Here is a 21529-nt window from a genome sequence, read left to right as displayed (position 1 = left end):
GACAAGTGACCGATTTCAGCCGCGGCTTCAGCGTCTATTTTATAGTGTTGGGGGCGGGCGCTTCGGATTCTAGAGAGCATTTGATTGGACAGAAAGTTTGAGCCGTTTTGGCGGAAGTGACAAACGGCAAGCTTTGAATGCTTATATCTTTTAAATGCGAATTTTGTCACTGTTTTGGAGCACACTGCCTTATAGATAACCTTAAGACTAACATATTGATACTAACACCCAAAAAACTTTAATTTAGATTTCATAGGGACTTTAAGATCACCTAGCACACAACAACATTTCTTTTATTCAGCTTTGTCCTGTTTTTGAGACATTTCTAACCTTTCTTTTACCAGTTTGTTTTCTCCTCGTTGCTGTGTGAGCACAGGGCTGTTTCTGAATCCGCTGGCTGACCTCCACTTGTAACAGAATCCGCCACCATCTGCAAGGCCCCGCAGCCTCTCAGTCCTACAGTCATGCGCCGCCTACCTCTGAGCGTCTCCAAACAGCCCTGACTGTCTGCCAAGAACCTCCGCCAACACCAGAGCCTGACAGACAGGGGCACCTCCGTTTCTCTGACCGCCTTCCCTGCTTTCAAGGTCGGAGAGAGGGGAAAAATCTCTGTACTTGACCTAAATTGCTCGCCATCTCGTGCCACTCGGCGTAATGTTGCCATTATGTGCCAAATGGGTAACCTTGACAAATTAAATGTGTAATTCCCAGTGGATGCGTGATTCCTTGTTGCGAGCCCGGATTTAGAATTGAATTTGAAATGATTGACATTAAGGGATTGGCAGAGGGAGGATTCCAAAGTGTCTTACAAATGACTCTGAACACATTGCCATTCATAAAGTCGTTTTACAGGCTGTCTAATGAATTCTACTCTATCATGGCTTTAACTGCGTTTTCATAGTGCTTTTTCCAAAACTATTACCCTAAAGTATTAAACGTTGTGGTGCAACTCCTCCACATTGTTCCCTTTCATGGGAACTTCGAACTGCGTCCTCTAGGCCTATTTATACTATAGTCGCACCGGTAGTGACGTCATGGCTGTCGCCGGCCAACGAGTTGGTGTTTTTTAATGTATGCTTCAGACACGGGTCACGACGAGGCATTCCCCCATAGCGACCCCTAGAGGACGCAGTGTCTCGTTCCCTACTCAGGGAACCATGGTTACACAAGTAACCTGAGACGTTCTCTGGATAAGAACTTCAAATCATGAGCTGGAATATTAAAAGCAAGCAAGCAGCCAGAACACAGTAGAACTGTGGCAACCAGTAACTGTTGTTCTGATTTTGGTTTAGTGTACTGAATGACAGTCACAGCTGATCTGATCATACTAACTCGATTATTGCCAATTTACTCCATTTAACTCAGCCTGCAGGTTTGTGTTAATGTCACGGCCATCAGTTCATCATACTGGATAAGGTTGCAGTCTGTGCCAACCAGCCCGGCTCTTGTCTCATGCCATCATGTCAAGTCAGTAATTTTTTTAGTTTTAATTTGTTTATTTTTGGAACTTTTTATGTTTTGGAAATAAGTCACACTTATACTCAGCAATGCTGCATTTATTTGATCAAAATTACAGTGTACAAATTTTAAAATTGAGAAAAATTATTAAAGTTTAAAATGACTATTTTGTATTTGAATATATTTAAAAATGTAATTTATTCCTGTGATGCAAAGCTGAATTTTCAGCATCATTACTCCAGTCTTGTGTCACATGATTGTTCAGAAATCATACTAATATGCTGATTTACTGCTCAAGAAACATTTCTGTTTATTATCAATGTTGAAAACAGCTTTGGTGCTTTATATTGTGGAAACAGTGATACGTCTTGATGAATAGCAAGTTAAAAATAAAACAGCAGCATTTATTTGAAACTAAAATACAAGTGTTTACAGTCATTTTCAATCAATTTAATACATTCTTGCTAAATAAAAGCATTAATTTCTTAATTTTTTTTTACCAATATATGCGTATTATGTGCACACAGATAAGCATCATTACATTCAGATTTTAAATACATTTAATTTAAAGGAAACTAATCTTCCCATGCAGTCTTAAAGCAATCACCTCACAGATATGTACTTCCATCTGCACTGACATACTATCATCTTGTTAAAGGTTCATTCAGTTGTGATCATTTAGTAGATTTTTCTTCATCTGTCAGTCCAGTAATCTATAATTAAAGCAACACAGTGCAATCAACCCCAATTCCATGTGATTTTCAGTGAGATCAAAGCGTCAATTTCTTGATGTTTCGCAGCCCCCCCGAGCGGCTCACGCAGCAGTGCAGTCCAATCTTCTGACAGCCTTGGGTGAGCTTGGCTGCGGCTCTCCATAGGTTCCTCACATATACCACAGGTGTAAAAAAAATTATGTTTATAAACAATGTTAATAATTCATCAGTGCTGACCTGCCTCGCAATGCCCTTGCTGTGAGAGGGGGATTAATAATTTGTGGATGTGAGAGTAAAGCCCGCCGGCAGACAGAATTGACTGACAGACGCTATGAAGTGATCGCTGAGACAGACAGGCCGGAGAACCGGACCACTACATCCTTCTAGTGATGGAGTGACCACCATTACAGCAGCGCCCGTGGCTGTAGCGCTGCATTTTTAACCTCTTAGCCTTGGAAAAAGATTGTTGCTTTTCTTTTTTTATAGTTTCAAAGAACAAAAATTACAAAATTCTCAAAGGCAAATAGCTATAATAACTTTAGAACACACACACACACACACACACACACACACATACACACACATATAGTCTTTTTTCATGTTTTTGAAAGAAGTCTCTTATGCTCTTTTTCATTTTTGGGTGAACTATTGCTTTAATTTGAATCGAGGTGTGCTTGTTTGTCTTGGTGCTGTGAAATTAGCATTTATGTGCTAACACTACAAGCTTTTCTGTTTTAAGAAGAATCTTTGCCTCTTCCCTTGAACAAGCTTTTCCAGCACATGAAGGAGCATAATTGCAGGTTATTTCTGTACTTGGCAGTCTGGAGTGGATCTCAGAAGACTAGTCTGTCTTTATACGAGTCTCTGCTGCAGCCTGGGCCTTGACTACTTAAAGAAGCACCTTCACCCTTTTGAGTTCTCATTATCTTTGATGTTGGTCCTGTACAGGTGGGCATGAGGGCTGAGAACACGGCCCACATAATGGCCTTGTGTCTATCAAAACTTTCAATATCTATTTCTTTGTGTTTGAAACAGTTTTTGTTACATCTTGACTTTGTTAGATATTTTAAGTGGTACATTATATGTAATATGCAAATGTTATAAACAGCAGTGTTGCCTTTTGTCATTGTCATAATACATTGTTTGCTGTCTCTTTGTCTAGAAATATTTTTATTTTTATTTTTTTTGCTGTCCAACCCAGCTAAAATGAAATGTTCTCTGAACTTTGGATAACATTCCGGCAAGGTTTTCAAAGTTATGAACAAACATTCTTCCAGTAACGTTAATAGAATGGTTGTTCTAAGTTACGTTGTTTTAAATAATGTTCTCAAAAACATTATTTATACAATGTTAACTTTTTTAGTTGGACATTCGTAAGATTTTTTAAATGTTACTACTTGTTTCAGAACATGTTTAGTTTGCATTGAGAAAACATTTAGTTTGCAAAACGTTCATATAACCAAATAAATAAATACAAATTAAATTTAAAAAATTGACATTTTGAACATTTCTGATAACATTTCTGATAACATTCAGAAATAACATTTTCATAAATTAATGGGAACGTTAGCAAAACATTGTTAGAAAACATATTTTGTTAGCTTGGAATCAAATCAAATAAAGAGATGTTAAAAATCATGTTTGATATTGCGTCTAGTTCATGCTTGTTGCTGGACATGGAAGGTCAAGTCGAGTGCCTTGCATTATGGGATACAGCATACAATGCCTGGTCAAAGACTTTAGATCTACAAAGACGGTGCACTGATATTACTTATGAATGGGAGAAAGTGCACTGTAACTGGAAAAAGCCAGAAACCAGGGCCTTGGTGCCTTTTTTCTTCAGTCTTATATCTCGCATATGAGAGTGTGCAGACTCTTTTCAAGTATTTTACTTTTGAGAAAGTGCAACATGTAATCTGCCGGTATAGTCCCACCTTCTGAATAAAAGAGCCAATCACTAATTAGTAAAGTCATCAGGTCCTTGTAGCTGCCGTTAGAAATTCTCCTTGCTATAGAAACAGTCAGTGTCCTGAGACACGTTTAAGACCGCACATGCTTATTGACTGGTCTAGCCTGAAAAATCTGCTATTTGAGCATAAAAAAACAAACTTGATGATACAGATGTTGTCAGATTTCATTAGTGATTTCAAATATGAAATTTAACCGTAAGCTCAGTCAACAGCTTTGAAGAATTGAATATTTCCCCTTTCAAAGAGCTGTACTTGCATGACTGGAATAGTTCAATGATGGCTGCCGAGTGAAATGACTTGCCTTAAAGGGACTTTTGTGGCGTGCTGCAGTACCAAATTTCAAATGGAATGATTAAATGAATGAAAATCCTGAAATGTTCAGGCACAAATGGCACCGTTTCATCAGAATGACCCCATAACAGTTTAGCTTCCTCAGTGTCTGTAGGACTGTAAAGAGGTGCAGATGTTCAGCTGTCATTACTAGAGGCCGAGGGATCGTGAAACGACAAACAGAAATTCAGCGCTTCAGGAAAGTTGCTGTTCAACATTTTGGTCCCTTTATTAATGTTATCACAATTCCAAGCAAAAGAACCACCATGGTCATGAAATCACCAGCTCTATATACCACTTTGCTAGACAAATAAATGATAAATAATCATTGAAAATAAGTAAAAAATACACGTAGTGAAGTAAAACATAAAAGCAGGCAGTGAATTCATGAAAATTCAAAAAGACACAGTCCAAAAAAAGAGTAAGTGCCATAACCTTGTGTGATGGCTGGTTTTCAGCGAAACATTCATATATTCTTCTAAAAAATACAGTTCAGAAGCTCAGAAACAAATATCACAGTCATATCACAGTTTTCGTGCAAAACTCTTGGATTTACAATTAAATTCACTAGCTTTTATCACACTGAAAAATGCAGATGCCCAGTTTCAGAAAGCTTGAGGAGTTTGAAAAGCTTCTCAACCAAACTGTGGTTTAGAAAAGAGTCGCCAGCTGTTTAATGGTCCAAATGCAGCTACGCATTGTTCATGATATGCATCTTGTCTGTAGTTCGGTGGCAGTCCTTCTATTTAATGTGAGAAATTGGCACTTCAAATCAAATGATGCAACAGGATTACAAATACTCTACATACCAATACTTTGGGGGTGAATCTCACAAAGAAATGGCCAAAACATATTTAAAAAATATATAATTATGTATTTATTTATTTTCAATTAAGCAAATGAAGCTTATTTTTAAGTGTACACTTTCATATTCTTGACATTTTTTTTCTTTCGCATTACAACAGACTATTAACAATTAAGCTATTACTGGTCCAAAAATAGCCTCCATTTTCATGATGCTAAATATCATTTCTCATTATACAGTATATCATTTATTTGTGAGATTCACCCTTGGAGGTAACAGACATATAAAGTGCAAATGACAAACAGAAAATACTTTAGATACATATTTAATCTTTAACATTCACTGCCTACGTCAAGAAACCAAAACCCTAAAAGAAAAGACAGAACGCCAATAGAACAAATATTACCCAAAACGTCCAACCTTTGAAAAATCTTTATGCTGGTCTGTAGGCGAGCGGCATACGTGTGAGAGAAAGCAGGCAGAGTGAAAACGCACCAAAGGGAGGAACCACAAAAATCATCAGAATAACAAAAATATCCGTCCTCACATTTCTCTGCAAATTCGCTTAAGCTTTGTTTTGATTTTTTTTGATTTTCTTTAAATCTGTACAGAGCTCAGGGAAAGTCTATTTGGTTATTCCCAGCTGGCATGTAGAAAGAAGCTTTTTTTTTTTTACCGTTGTTCTTTACATTGAAGGGGAGCATTCAAGGCGTATAGCTAAAAAGGAATAGGACTGTACAAGATCACTTCACGGTCCAGGATACACACTCTGATGCTGGACATTGACAGAAGAAGAAAGAAATGGCAAATAACGTTTTGTTTTATTTATACAGTATTTTACAGCGAAGGGTTGAACTTTAGTTTCCTGTTCACAGAAGCTCAGAGGAACGACTGCACGATGAGTCTGTGATGAGATGAGATGTCATTCTGAGGAAGCAGAGAAGATTGCTTTGCTTGTTTTTCTCCCTTTTTCACCTCTCGAACGTTCAGAAGGCATTCAAGCTCTCCAGAGCCACCTCATAACAGAATTTGTACTGCTCCTAAACAAAGACAGAAGCAGTAGCAACAATGCATTAGCAGTTCAAAGGCAGACGCCTCTCAGGGGAGATTTCCCTATAACCCCTGCGTTAATAATGCAACCCCATCATTATACAGTCACTTTTATTAGAGGAAAAGCATCTGCTTATAATAGACAAACAGTCTCATCAGCCGTCTAGATGTCAGAGGGTTCCTTTTAAATGAATTTAATAGATACATTTCTTTTCCAGCCTAATGGCCAATGGTAACCTGATGTTAGTCCTATTTTGGTCCAGCATCATATCAGATGCGCAGCTGTGGAGTTTTTCGGTTCTCTCCAGCAGAGCGAGATGTTTGGAGTGCAGTCAGCAGAAGAGGTGCAGGACAGATGTCTAATTGCACCTGCAGCAGCCTCCTATTACACTCAAGACGTTCTCTCAGAATTGTAGAAAGTGCAGCTGTGTGTCTCAGGGGTTTGAGGTGAATGAGTAATTTCGGGCTGTACAATATTGAAGAAAAATGCGATATGCGATACCTTGTTAAAAAATTCGATATTCGATATGCGATACGATATTGCTAAAAAGTGTGTAAAATCAATTTAAATTATATTTTAAAATATTTAAAAATGAAATATATGAAATTATATAACAATTTGTTTCACATTCTTTCTTGGAAAACAAAGAATCAGTATAACTTCTGAAAGGGACCAGCAGTGTTTTAGCAGTACATAAAAAGTAATGTACCAATTTAGAAAATTTAATTTTAACATCAATGTGAACATACAAACAAATAAAATAATTGACGCTAATTTTATATCATTGTAACTTTGCTTTCCACAAACTTTAAGTACTTCTTCATATACCACAGCAAAAACTACAGTCTGAGAAGCGGCTTGTTCGCACGCTTCAGGTGTGAGTCAGACAGCAAGACGAGACGGCAAAGAGTTGTTTTCTGCAACTTACTGCACCTAACTCTTTTTAACATCAAGCAATTCTCTGCTATATGCATCGAACTAAAACTTTGACCTCTTGCAACGTTTTGATTTAAGTAGCCTATTATTAAAATGATTCAGATATCGCACACCATTGCGATATGCATATTGCGATATTTCATAGAGCGATGAAGAGCGGCAGACATGCTGCGGAGACTCAAGGAACTGTTGCTACAAGTGTAATCATCAAGACCACCAACAAAATTCCTGAAGATAGTGAGTATCTGAATATGTAAGCACTCAACAGCCTTCATCTGGTCGAGAACTGAGAACGATGGGGATGGAATCATATGGTGGTAAACAAAAAATAAAATGATCCCCCTAGAGGAGACTTGAAATTATACCATCTGTAAATGACTAGCTAACAAGTGTCAATGTGTGTTAATGGATGTGATGTAACTAAAGCCAATTTGTTTTTAAAGGACTATTTAAACTTCCTATTTCCTTCCTGAATTAACAGGGTCTTTAATTTTACAAATAGCTAACTGAAAGTTACTAACAAAAAGTAACTTCATTGAAGCTATATCATTTATAAAATTATATATTTATAAGATTACATGATTCAGCTAACAAGAGTTTTTTTTTTTAAGTATCAAAAAATACATTAATACCTTAATTTGCACTGCTGTTGATAAGATTTTTTTTTCTCTTCTGCTCACCAGGGCTACATTTATTTGATCAAAAATGTAGTAAAACAATTTTACAATTTAAAATAACTATCTGAATATATTTTAAAATGTAATTTATGATGCAAAGCTGAATTTTCAGCGTCGTTACTCCAGTCTTCAGTGTCACAATATCTTTCAGAAATCAAACTAATATGCTGATTAAAATTATTATGATTATAATGATTATATAAAAAGGTCGTACTATTTAATATTTTTGTGGAAACATGACACTTTTTCTTTTTTTCAGAATTCTTTGATGAATAAAAAAAGTTCGGTAACACTTTAGTATAGGGACCAATTCTTACTATTAACTAGTTGTTTATTAGCATGCCTATTATTAACATATTGACTGTTTATTAGTGCTTATAAAGCACATATTCTGCACGACCATATTCTACATCCCTAATCCTACCCAATACCTAAACTTAACAACTACCTTACTAACTATAAAGAAGCAGCAAATTAGGAGTTTTTTGAGGCAAAAGTCGCAGTTAATGGTTTGTTAATAGCGAGAATTGGACCTTAAAATAAAGTGTGACCAAAAGTTCGAATGAAGATAATTTATTTGAAATTGAAATAGAAACCACTATAACGTTCTCTTTACTGTCACTTTTGATCATTTTAATGCATACTTGCTGAATCTTACTGACACTAAACACAATATTAATAAAAACATTAATTTATGCGAGTCAACTGAAAACACAGTATTAAACAGCAGAGAGATATGCGTGTAGCTCACCATTGTCTCCACCATGTTGGCTTTGTTGTTCCTCAGCGTCTTTACTGTGTGGAACACGTCAACGATGTTCTGCTGCTGGATCATCTCACAGATGCTACAGATGGCACAAAACGTCCCGCTGCGTCCTCCACCAGTCCTGAAGAGATCAACAACAATAAGGCACGAGAAACAAATCACACATCCCATAATGTCACAGATACGCAGAGTTAATATCCCATAAAATCACAGCTTGACTTGTGCTACATTTCTGAAGATCGCAGGCCTCGTGGCTCCAACCTTGAAGTGTGTCATTTTATTGTGATGTTACAATAGCTTCTAATATCTCGGTTTAATGTGCAGCCATTCATAGTTTCATTTCCTCGAAAAACACAAACACTGATGGCACATTACGGACGGTTTAGAAGTATAGTCTTCATCCGAACTGAGATTGCGAAAGTAAAAGGCTTGTAGTTGAACCTGGATGTTTGCTTGAACAGAGGACATTGCAGAACTACTGGTAAATCAAATAACTACCACTGATCACGGGTCACTTTTACCCCTGATTAGTATCAGTACAATGACATGACACAATCAAGTAGAAAATTGTCTTCAAAGTGATTCATGCCGTTTGCAGAACGTCAGCTTTACTGTGACATTTTTAAATAATTTCTCTCGGGGAAACTGCTCTGCATTCAATAGCTGAACTCTTTTGACAGTGATGGGAAAGTAATGAAGTTGTCAGATCTTTTGTATCTCTCTGGCTTTAATTTGTGACACTGATAAGATTGTCCTTGGCTCAAAGGCTGTATGGTTTTATCCTTTCGTCCTTTTAAAGCTGCAGTTTTAATCTGCGATTTTGTACCGACTGCACAGTGCACACAGACTTGGATGAAAAGCTGTGAAATACACATCTTGAATGATCAAAATTTGCTTCATTAAACTCTTATTAGCTACAACAGACAGTGTCTTAAATATGTTAAAATCTATAGACAAATCAGTATGGCATTATTAAAGGAACAGTTCACCCAAAAATGAGAATTTGTTCCTCAGGCCATCCTTAGTTTGATTCTTTATTGAAACAGATTTGGAAAAATGTAGCATTACATTACTTATTTGCCAATGGATCCTCTGCAGTGAATGGGTGCCGTCAGAATGAAAGTCCAAACAGCTGATAAAAACATCACAATAATCCACACCACTCCAGTCTATCAATTAACGTCTTTTGAAGTGAAAAGCTGCATGTTTGTAGAAACAAATCCATCAAGACGTTTTAACTTCAAACCATAATGCATAATCCATAATAAGGCTTGCTCCAATAGAAAAGTCCATCTCCTGTTGTTCTCTCACATCAAAATCCAATAACATAATTGTTTAGAACTGTTTTGGACTGTTTTCACTTGTAAACGGTGCTTGACCTGTGCGTATTTCCCTCCTGATTCAGTCAAGACGACTTTTCCACTGGAGGATGCGTTATTATTGATAGAGGACTCGTTTAAAGTTAAAAACATCTTAATAATGGATTTGTTTCTTACAAACACACAGTTTTTGGCTTCACTGGATGCTAACTGATGATCTGGAGTGGTGTGGATTACTTGTGGATTATTGTGATGTTTTTATCAGTTGTTTGGACTCTCATTCTGACGGCACCCATTCACTGCAGAGCATCCATTGGTGAGCAAGTGATGTAATGCTAAACTTCTCCAAATCTGTTCCAATAAAGAAACAAACTCATCTACATTTTGGATGGCCTGAGGAACTATTCCTTTGATTACATATAGTGTATTTTTAAGATGTCGGTAACACTTTAGTATAGGGACCAGTTCTCACTATTAACTAGTTGCTTATTAGCATGCCTATTATTAACATATTGGCTGTTTATTAGGACTTATAAAGCTAATAAGCAACAATAATAATATTCCGCATGACCATATTCTATGTCCCTAATCCTACCCAAGTTCAAGTTCATTTATTTATAAAGCACATTTAAAAAACAGCCACAAGATACACCAAAGTGCTGTACATAAAAATCAGACCATAAACACATAAAACAGAAATAATAAAACATCTGAATTTAAAAACCAAAAAGGAATGACAGATAAACGTTCTGATGACAGAGTAATAATCAAGACCATAATACAATGTAATGAGAATATTAGTAAGCCAGGTTGAACAAGTGTGCTTTTAAAAGTGACTTGAAAATGGATAGGGAAGGTGCCACTCTAATCTCAATCGGCTGATTGTTCCATAACCCGAGGCCCAACCAAAGAAAAAGCTCGATCCCCTCTGCGTTTAAGTCTGGACTGTGGGACTAAAATGAGATTCTGATCACTGGATCTTAGACTTCTAGTGGGAGTATAAAAATGCAGCAGCTCTGAAAGATAACTAGGGGCTTGGTTATGTAAAGATATATACACCAGTAAGAGAACTTTATAATCGATTCTAAATTGAATAGGCAGCCAATGGAGGGCCCTCAGTATAGGGGTGATGTCGTCACATTTGCGACCATTTTGAAGAAATCTAGCAGCAGCGTTTTGGACCAATTGTAGGCGAGTAATTTGTGACTTTGAAATACCGCAATATAGTGAGTTGCAGTAATCTAAGCATGAAGTAATAAAAGTGTGGACACCCATCTCTAACGTTGTAACATTTAAAAAGTGTTTGATTTTAGACAGCAAGCGGAGTTGGTAAAAACTGGAACCAATTACAGAAGATATATGTTTATCGAATTTTAATGACTCATCAAAATGGACGCCCAGATTTCGCACACGAGAAGATCTGAAGGCTGATAAGCTGCCCAGATCTAGGCTGGTAGCCTGAGAATGATCAGTAGGACTGAAGACAATCATCTCTGTTTTATCTTCATTTAACATAAAAAAATTTTGAGCTAGCCAGATTTTGACCTTGTCTAGGCACCTTTGTAAAGTACTAAGTGCTGAAGGATAATTTCTCTTAATAGGTAAATAAATCTGTGCATCGTCAGCATAAAAATGAAAAGACACCTCATGCCTTCTTAGAATGGAACCCAGAGGAAGCATGTACAGGGAAAAAAGGGAGGGCGCCAATATCGAGCCTTGAGGGAGGCCACAGGTGAGATGAGCAACAGGGGAAGATAAATTACCTAATTTGACAAAAAAAAATTCTGTCAAATAAAAATGACTGAAACCACTTAAGGACCGTACCTTTTAGGCCCATGTCTGACTCTAATCTAGATATCAGAATAGAGTGGTTCACTGTATCAAATGCTGCTGATAAATCTAAAAGAACCAGGACCACAGAATCACCAGAGTCGGTAGCTAAAAGGATGTCGTTTAACACTCTGAGAAGGGCTGTTTCAGTACCATGAGCAGATTTGAAACCAGATTGAAAAATTTCAGAAATACAGTTACGATTTAGAAAGAACTGCAGTTGGTCAAACACATTTTTTTCTAAAACCTTTGAGATAAATGGCAAAACAGAAATGGGACGGAAGTTATTCAGGATCGAAGGATCTAGTGAAGGCTTCTTGAGAAGTGGAGTGACAGTAGCTACTTTAAGAGTAGCGGGAACAGAGTCATTTAAAAGGCACTTATTGAAAAAGACACCAAACCTGGCCCGACAATGTCAGCAATTAATTAAAAAAATGTAGGATGTATGATGTCATAAGGACAAAAAGATGGTTTAATATTAGCAATGATGTCTTTGAGTGATTGTAAGGAAATGGTTTCAAAAACAACCCAAGAAACAGGATGCCGAGAAAAAGGAGGGGGTTCAGTATGGAGAGAACAGACTTTGGGATCTCAAATTAGAGATTTTGTCAATGAAGTGTCTCAAGAAGCTTTCGCATAGAGCATCGGCGGCAACAGGCACTGTAATAACAGAAGGATTAACAACAGAATTAATAACTGAAAACAGAACTTTAGAAGTAGAGTGTTTTTGTTTTTTATTAAATCAGAAAAATAAGTAGCCTTTACAGATTTGGCAGCAGACTGATAAGCTGATAAACTGTCTTTAAACAACTGAAATGAAATATGTAATTTATCCTTTTTCCATTTGCGCTCGGCCTTTCTACAAGCCTGTCGTAGGAGTCGAGTATCAGAATTTTGCCACAGAACAGATTTAGATTTGTGCTTATAAGGCTTGAGTGGAGCAGTGACATCTAAAACATCCAGCCAGGCAGAATTTAGAAGACTTAGATGTTGGTCAGCATCCAGGTCAGGTAGCGGTAGATCCAGAGATGAAAACAAGACTCCATAAAACACTGATTAAAATTTGACCCAAACTTAGAAGAATAGGCCCGAGACAGCGTTACAGCTTTCTTAGTAAAATGAGAGACATTAGGAAGAGACGTAGAAAATAAAATCGGCTTATGGTCAGAGAGCAGGAAATCAGATATCTCAATATCAGAAACGGCAAACCCATGAGAGAGTACAAGATCTAAAATATGGCCCTGAACATGAGTGGAGTCCTTTATCCATTGAAAGAAACTAAAAGAGTCAATAAGATTGAGAAACCCCTTCGCTAACGGGTTTGACTGACAGCAAACATGGATGTTAAAATCGCCCACTAATAAAAAGCGGTCGTACTTTGTGGCAATATTGCTGACAAATTCAGTAAATTGCTGTATGAAGTCCTTTGCTGAGTGAGGAGGACGGTAAATCACCCCTAATACTACTAGTGGAGACGTGCTGAAATCGCGTTTGGTTTCGTACTGTATCTCGTACCTTGTCAGTGTCGTGCGCTTTGCTTGGCCATTTGTTGTGATAAACAGGAAAAAGTGTGTCCAGATGAATTCAATTTGAGTTTTGTTAAACGTATAAAAAAGAAGCTTAGTTTACCGCGGAAGCGGTCGCGGCTCGTGTGAAGACCGAAGAGTGTAAAGACCATCGACTCTACCGTGCGACTCCACCGTGCAGGGACACCGGCAAAAGATAAGTATCGCTTTTTATTTCTCCTCTTTCCTACTACTTGTTTCACTTCTGTTTCAGTTTTTTTTATAACCATTTCTTGCTATGTGTCAGTAAGTTGTTGTTATTTTAGCATGTGTGTTTGGCTCAGTGTTATTTTTTTAGGATTACTGATAAACTAATGTAGTTTGATTTGTATTAGTTATCTATTTTAGTTTTAGTTACAGTTGTAGTAATGTTGTCATTTTATTAGTTTTTTTATTATGTCTATATAGGTTTTTTTATTAAGTTTTAGTTTTATTTAATTTGAGTTATTTCAGTACTTCAACATACAAAATGGAAATGAAATACTTTATATATATTGGATGTATTTATATATATACACATGTACATGTACATGTATATGTATATGTGTGTGGCTGTACATACACATATTAGCTTTTAGTTTTAATTACTTTTTCTTATTTGTAAGTCGCTTTGGATAAAAGCGTCTGCTAAATCACTAAATGTAAAAGTAAAGTAAAAGTAATAAAACGGGACCATTCCAGTCGAGATGGAGAAGCTGAACTTCAAAACTGGCAAACACATCCACTGAAACAGACCGACAGCGCTCAAGAAAAGAGTCTTTTAAAATAGTTACTAGTCCACCCCCTTTTCTGGTCGGGCAGGGAGAATTAAAAAAGCTGCAGTCAGCCGGAACCAATTCGGAAAAAGGAGTTAAATCACCAACCTTGGTTCAGGAATTGCTGTATGAAGTCCTTTGCTGTGTAATGGGGACGGTAAATCACCCCCAATAAAACAGGACCATTCCAGTCGAGATGGAGAAGCTGAACTTCAAAACTGGTAAACACATCCACTGAAACAGACCGACAGCACTTAAGAAAAGAGTCTTTTAAAATAGTTACTAGTCCACCCTCTTTCCTATTCGGGCGGGGAGAATTCAAAAAGGTGCAGTCAGCCGGAACCAATTCGGAAAAAGGAGTTAAATCACCAACCTTGGTCCAGGATTCAGTGATGAACATAAAATCCAGACTATGAGTAGTGAAGAAATAGTTTAGCAGAAAGGTCTTCTTCACCAAAGATCGAGCATTGATTAGAGCCATTTTTGGCGGGGGAATCACATCCAGAGAAAGCGATGCTCTGCTCAGCGAGCGCAGGTTACCGGGATTCACTCTGTTGCGCCGGCGACAGAGGCCAATCCGAGGAAGGCCATTCAAGGAGACGGGACAGAGACGGGGAGAACAGGTTGAAGCCACCTATATGGCAAAACCAGCAGCCGCCAGGCAACAGGACCGCGGCAGAACAACTCACAGGAAAGACCACACCAGAAGCCAGCCCGAAGGTGTGCCTTCAGTTTGATGGTAAGTCCTCCCCGACACCCACGTTTTCTCCTACGCTTTCTCCGTGAAGTGCTGAGAGGCCACCGGCGGATACACGCCGGAATATCCATTGAAAGGTTCGCATGCGTTTGATTAAAAACGCTCCACGTCCGGCTTATAACTGTCCATAAATGAGGCGCGAATATCCAGTAGTGATTGTCGGTCATAAATCAAAAGTGCGGCAAACTAAATTTCGATAACCAAACAGACATCCATACACATAAAAAGGAGCAGCTGATGGCATGCCAAACACAAACACAGGCGCCATCTTGAATCTTCGATTCAAGCAATACCTAAACTAAGGCTTAGATTCTACCCAATATTTAAACTAAACAACTACCTTACTAACTATTAATAAGCAGCAAATTAGAAGTTTGAGGCAAAAGTCATTGTTAATGGTTTGTTAATAGTAAGAAATGGACCTTAAAATAAAGTGTTACCAAGATGTCATCAAAAATTTACTATATTTCAGGTTCATACAGCACTCACCACATAACATTATCCTGCTATGTGCTTTGCTATGTTTCTATTAATATTGTCCAGTCATATCTGCTCATCACAGGGTTTCTCCAAACAAGACTAACTCATTCATACATGAACATGTTTATGGTTTTATGTATAACAGCTTTGTGTTGCGATGGAGCTGGTGTTGTGGAGGTCACACTCACAGACAGTGGACCACCGTGCGTCCGTCTCCTCCGTCATACTGCTCCTGCCACTTGGCCAGCCGTCTGACCAGCTGCAGAATGGAGCGTTTGGACAGCGGCGTGTCTCTGTACGCCGGCCAACCAATATATTGGAAATGCTGGACCAGCCGGTAGCCATCTTGAAGCTGGAAGCAAAACAGGAGACGTTTTGAGAACATATTTCCAGAAAACATTTATGTCAACTCATGCTTCACAAAGTGAAAGTTTTGAACTTATAGTATAAGACTGACACCCCATAGTCAAGAGAACCCACATAAAGACATCTTTTTGAAGCTAAAATGAAAATGAAAAGGACTACTTATTCATATTAATGTTGATTTAAATATCTCAGTGGTCTCTTAGACAGCCATGAGATTAAATGGAGATAAATGGGGAGGTTCAGAAGAGATCTCTACAATGTCTCAAAGTCCTTAGATTTTGCCAAGATATTAAAGTCTGCAAGCCAAATTAAAGATCTCAATATAACCTCAAACATTTATCATCAAATTTGTCTTCAACAGATGATCTGAGCTGCTATTCACATTAATTTTATAGCTCTATAACTCTTACACTTAAAAAAATATATATTTTTTGAAGTTGTACATAAAGATTATTGGAATATGTTTTACAAGAAAATACTATTTCAGTCTTTCTACATTAATTTAATTATTTATGTGTTACTTGCCATTGTTTTGTAATTAATGGTAAAATTTACTAGCAATTTCTGATTGAAAATGGTTTCTACACCAATATTTTAGTGTACTGGATATGAGCTATTGACTGATTTATACTTAAATTAAACGTAACTAAGAACTCAAGTGTCCTGAGCTTTGAGAGAGCAACCTTGGAACAATAAGCAACTGAAAGCTGGTTTGGAAAACGATTGTAACCATTTTGTCTGTATATATAACATTCACACTACCTCTGATTCTTGCAGTGACACTGAAAAGCAAAAAATAAAACATCAAAACAGAAGCGAAAGCAAACAGAGATGTTAGCTGGATACTGCAGTCAGACCGGATCAGCTAAATGAGAGTCATATTACACACAATTTGCCATCGATGGAGCCATTTCATGGCAAATTTGTGATGCTGTGGCACTTATTTATTTTGTGCTGCTATGCTACGCCGGCACTGATTAGCTACCGGGTAAACCTCGCCTGTCACCGGCGGTTAAAGAGAATGAGGGGGAAGAAAAGAGAAGGGAAGCAGGAGGAGGCGGGATGAGTCTTCTGAAACGTTTGACGCTCGAAACACGTCAAGCTTCAGTAATGACTGCTAATGTGCACGAACAGAAAGCTCAAGCTAACTCACATGGAAAAGAATAAAAACTGCACAAAACCCATCCGTGGCTTATATCAGCAATGGCAGGATGGTGGTCAAATGTTTATGTGATTATTGTGCTCTTGCATATGTGTCTGGCAGAACGAATCATGTTCAAAGATGCATGACGTGCTGAGTGTTGAAATCATGTGGATTGAAAGGACTATATAGTCGTGGCCTCTTTCTGGCTTATAACGTAATTTCTCACATCACTAACTCAGGGTCATAATCTCAGCCGCTGTTGATTTACTGTCGCATTAGGAGCCAAATCAAAGTGACTTAAGTGAATTTTTATCTCTTCTTGAGCTCTAGGATTTTGGTTTTCAAAAAGCAGTTTTATTTTAGTGAGTCACAGTCAGGATGGATTGATACCAGGCACAAAGTACATCAGGACTTTCAGGGGGTTCAACTTGGCTTGAGGTTCATCATCAGGAAACCTGTTTGAAAACCATCAGTATTTCTTCCACTTCAATTTGGTGAAGCTTTTTTTTTTTTTTTAAAAAACAATGCAAATTAAAGTTTTAAAGTATAGATTTCTGATAAATACTGTAATGACATCACTTGTTGACAAATCATTTGACAGGAATAATTTGAGCAGCTGTTGCTATGGTTTCTCCTCAGGTCAATGGGACTTCTGTTCACAAGCATCTGTTTAGCAGCAAGTAAAAATGCATACTAATTTTAAAACTTATTTTTTGTTTTGTTACTGAAATGTTGTTTGTATTTTTTTTAATATTGTTTTTTTTTCATTAACTGGGTTCATATGTATCACAGTTTCTGCAAAAATATTTAGCAGAACAATTGTTTTCAACATTGATAATAATAAAAAAAAATGTTTCTTGAGCGTCAAATCATGATTTCTGAAGGATCATGTGACACTGAAGACTGTAGTAATGATGCTGAAAATTCAGCTAAATAAAAATAAAAAAACTAATTTTAAATTGTAATAGTATTTTACAATATTACTGTTCAAATAAATCAAATAAATGCAGCCTCTGTGAGTGTAAGAGACTTGCTTTATGAGTGTAAGAGACTTGCTTTAAAAATAAATAAAAAAAAAACTTTAAAAAACCTTTGACCAGTAGTGCATATATAAAATTTGCACCCTGGTTAGAAAAAAAGCACTGGCAGACCTGGTTGGTGTCTGCAGATCAACAAAGGATCAAATGATGAAGTGAGAAGCAAATCAATGAACACATTTCTGCCTCAGTCACTCAACTGAGTCCCAAAGAGCCACTAAACAGCAGTCCCTTCCCTGTCCACTGACCCCACTTACCCGTGCCATGTTGCAGATCCTAAAAATGCGATTGATAATGTCCTCGTCAATGTCAGCGGAGATGAATTCAACCTGAATGGGGCCGTAGCAGCAGGAGCCTTTCTCTGGCCAGTACTGCATGCAGAGCTGTAGTGAGGAAGAGAATTACAGCAAATAAGCACACTGAACAGAAGTCCACATTCAGACAATAATGTACTTAAGAGTTCATGTAGTTGAAGTCAAAAGAGTGCAAGAGAAAATGGAAACAACTCAATAATGCTGAAGTCCACAAATCTCATCTCAACTCAAATTGCAGTATGCCAAAGAAATCTGTTCCAATAATCTCACATTTACTCACTCAAACTTAAATGAGTCACATCGTGATGAATCAAATTTCCCTTGATCTAAAATATACTGTAACTTTCAGAACTTCTGAGTGAAAAAAGACATAAAAAAAGACTCTTTTTCATCATGAATCATCTCATTTATAACTTTTCTAACATTCCTGGAAAAAAGTTGGGTTATATATATATATATATATATTTATTTATATATATATATATAGTTTGCGATAACTGGCAATGAGTCTTTCACATTGCTGTGGAGGAATTTTGACCCACTCTTCTTTGCAGAATTGTTTTAATTCAGCCACACTGGAGGGTTTTCAAGCATGAATGGACTGTTTAAGGTCATGCCACAGATTTAAGTCCGGACATTGACTTGGCCAATCCAAAACCTTCTTTTTGTTTTTCTTGAGCCAATCAGAGGTGGACTTGCTGGTGTGTTTGGGATCATTGTCCTGCTGCATAACCCAAGTGCGCTTTAGCTTGAGGTCACAAACTGACGGCCAGACATTCTCCTTCAGGATTTTCTGATAGAGTGCAGAATTCATGGTTCCATCAATTATGGCAAGTCGTCCAGGTCCTGAATCTGCAAAGCAGCCCCAGACCATCACACGATCACCATCATGTTTGACTGTTGGAATGATGTTCTTTTATGAAATGCTGTGTTGGTTTTATGCCATATGTAACGGGACACACACCTTCCAAAAAGTTCAACTTTTGTCTCATCAGTACACAGAATATTTGCCCAAAAGTCTTGGGGATAATCAAGATATTTTTTGGCAAATGTGAGACGAGCCTTTGTGTTCTTTTTGGTCAGCAGTGGCTTTTGCCTTGGAACACTCCCATGGATGCCATTTTTGCCCAGTCATCATTTAAAAACTGCATTTTGTATTTACTTGCATTATCTTTGTGTAATATTAAAATTTGTTTGATGATCTGAATCGTTTAAGTGTGACAAATATGCAAAAAATTAAAAAAACAGGAAGGGGGCAAAAACCTTTTCACGGCACTGTATATATATGTATATACATGTTATATTTCATATATACACTACCTTTCAAAAGCTTGGTGTTTGTACTATTTTTACACTCAACAAGGCTATATTTATTTGAACAAAAATACAATAAAAGAACCAATAATGTGAAATATTACAATTTAAAATGGCTGTTTTGCATTTAAAAATATTTTTAAAATGCAATTTATTATTATTGGCAAAGCTGAATTTTCAGCATCATTAATCCAGTCTTCAGTGTCACATGATCCTTCAAAAATCTTTCTAATATGCTGATTTGCTCAAGAAACATTTCTGATTATTATCAATGTTGAAAACGGATGTGCTGCTTAATATTTCTGTAGAATCCTTTTTTTTTTTTTCAAAATAATGATCAATGTAATGTGTGCTTGCTGAATAAAAGCATTCATTTATTTAAAAAAAAAAATACTAACCCCAAACTTTTGAATGGTAACGTATACTTTATATAAAACTAATGCATTATATTAATGTGTGCATAAAGACTTTTTAATTTAGGCTGCAATCCTTTCTGGATTGAGCCTCATCCACAAAAATCAATACAACACTAGGAGGAAAATAAATCCCATCTTCCAACATCCAATTACAACAGATAACAAATGGTGGTGAGGGTCAAGTACTTCACATACCTGTGCAGCATCCATTTCATTCAGCATCACAATAGTGGAGCAGTTGTAGTCAAACACTAGCCTCCAGAAGTCGGCCACGGTGTTGGGCAGAGGGTGCTGCGTTACAATGAAAGCTGCCGGCTGTTTGTGGCTCTAGGACAATCAATAAGAGAACAAGTTAACTCTTCCTTCCAGCACTGAAGATGTGCCTGAACCCTACACATCCCAACGTGCCTCACATGTGTAATGACCTAAACTAAATGGAGACCTGCAGAGGGACAGGAAAGACACAGAGACTGAGTGATAACCTTGCCAAGGGATTCATTGACATGGACTGCCGAGGCTTCGTTTGAGACAAACACACGCTCTGCTAGCACGGGTCGGCCGTTCATTTCATTTGCTGCTTTTGTTCTTTTCATCTTGTTGTTCTTTATCTGAGGTGCGTGTCTTCTGTCTTGATTATCCTTTTTGGATGCTAAATAAAGATGCTGGTTTATGGTACGAGTGTGCTTTTGATCTATGTGTGGAGATTACGGAGATGTGATCTAATCTTGTACTCTGTTAAATTGGCTTGTTTATATGAGATTGTTACTGTGTGATCTCCTGGCCTTTCTGCTCCGCTTACCTGGAATTTATCAGAGTGTACTATGGCAAGCTCTGTAATACATAATGCTTGAGTTTTTACTGTAAAAAATTTTTAAAACTCCAAAAATTCCTTCTTAGTTCAAATAAACCATTTATTGACACGGTGCTGCAAATAATGACTTTTTTTAAATATTCATATATGTGACTAGATAAAATTGATGATGAAGCAATACAAACTACAATTAGCACAAAAAAACTATTTTCAATATCATACTTCTTGTCATCTGCCTCAAGATGTATGTTGTGCTGATCTGACTCTAGTCTGATTCATGCGATTCATTCTAAAAAACTACTCTAATACTTCACAATAGAACATCTGATTTATTTCAGTGATTCGTTGATTTATTCCAGTTTGGTTAGACATCCTTGGAAATGAACACAATGAAAATGTCCCTACATTACATTTTAAGTCATTTATTGCCAAATATTGTTTAGTTTATATAATGCATTTTTTAATGTTACATTTCATGTAATCATTCTGAGTTTATTCACTTAAAACCCCTTATTGTTTTGTGTCTCATAAGTAACTTAAAGGTGCCATAGAATGCAAAAATCACTTTTATAAGGTGTTTGAACAGTTGTGTGGCCACAGTGTGAAAACAACCAGCCTATAATGGTAAAAATCCACCCACTCATTGTTTTATAATCCCAATAAATCATAAACAGTCTCTCCACACTAGCAGTTCCAGATTTCTCACTACTATGAC

General features: G+C 37.1%; 1 protein-coding gene across 12 annotated transcripts in view; it reads right to left on the bottom strand.

Annotated features, from left to right (window-relative positions):
- Positions 1-5414: 5414 nt before the first annotated feature.
- Positions 5415-21529, bottom strand: part of ptprt (protein tyrosine phosphatase receptor type T) — a 280622-nt gene continuing 264507 nt past the window's right edge. For all 12 annotated transcript variants that reach the window (XM_016457210.1, XM_016457211.1, XM_016457213.1 and 9 more), the window contains 4 exons: positions 18217-18342; positions 15601-15764; positions 8692-8827; positions 5415-6316 (listed from right to left, as the gene is read on the bottom strand). In XM_016457210.1, the coding sequence (XP_016312696.1) occupies positions 6263-6316; positions 8692-8827; positions 15601-15764; positions 18217-18342 (480 nt within the window). In that variant the 3' untranslated portion in view covers positions 5415-6262. The remainder of the gene's footprint in view (positions 6317-8691; positions 8828-15600; positions 15765-18216; positions 18343-21529) is intronic.

The sequence above is a fragment of the Sinocyclocheilus anshuiensis genome, unplaced genomic scaffold (genome assembly GCF_001515605.1).
Source record: "Sinocyclocheilus anshuiensis isolate Anshui unplaced genomic scaffold, SAMN03320099.WGS_v1.1 scaffold447, whole genome shotgun sequence".
NCBI classification, from domain to species: Eukaryota; Metazoa; Chordata; class Actinopteri; order Cypriniformes; family Cyprinidae; genus Sinocyclocheilus; species Sinocyclocheilus anshuiensis.
This window is presented reverse-complemented; position numbering and strand designations above follow the sequence as displayed.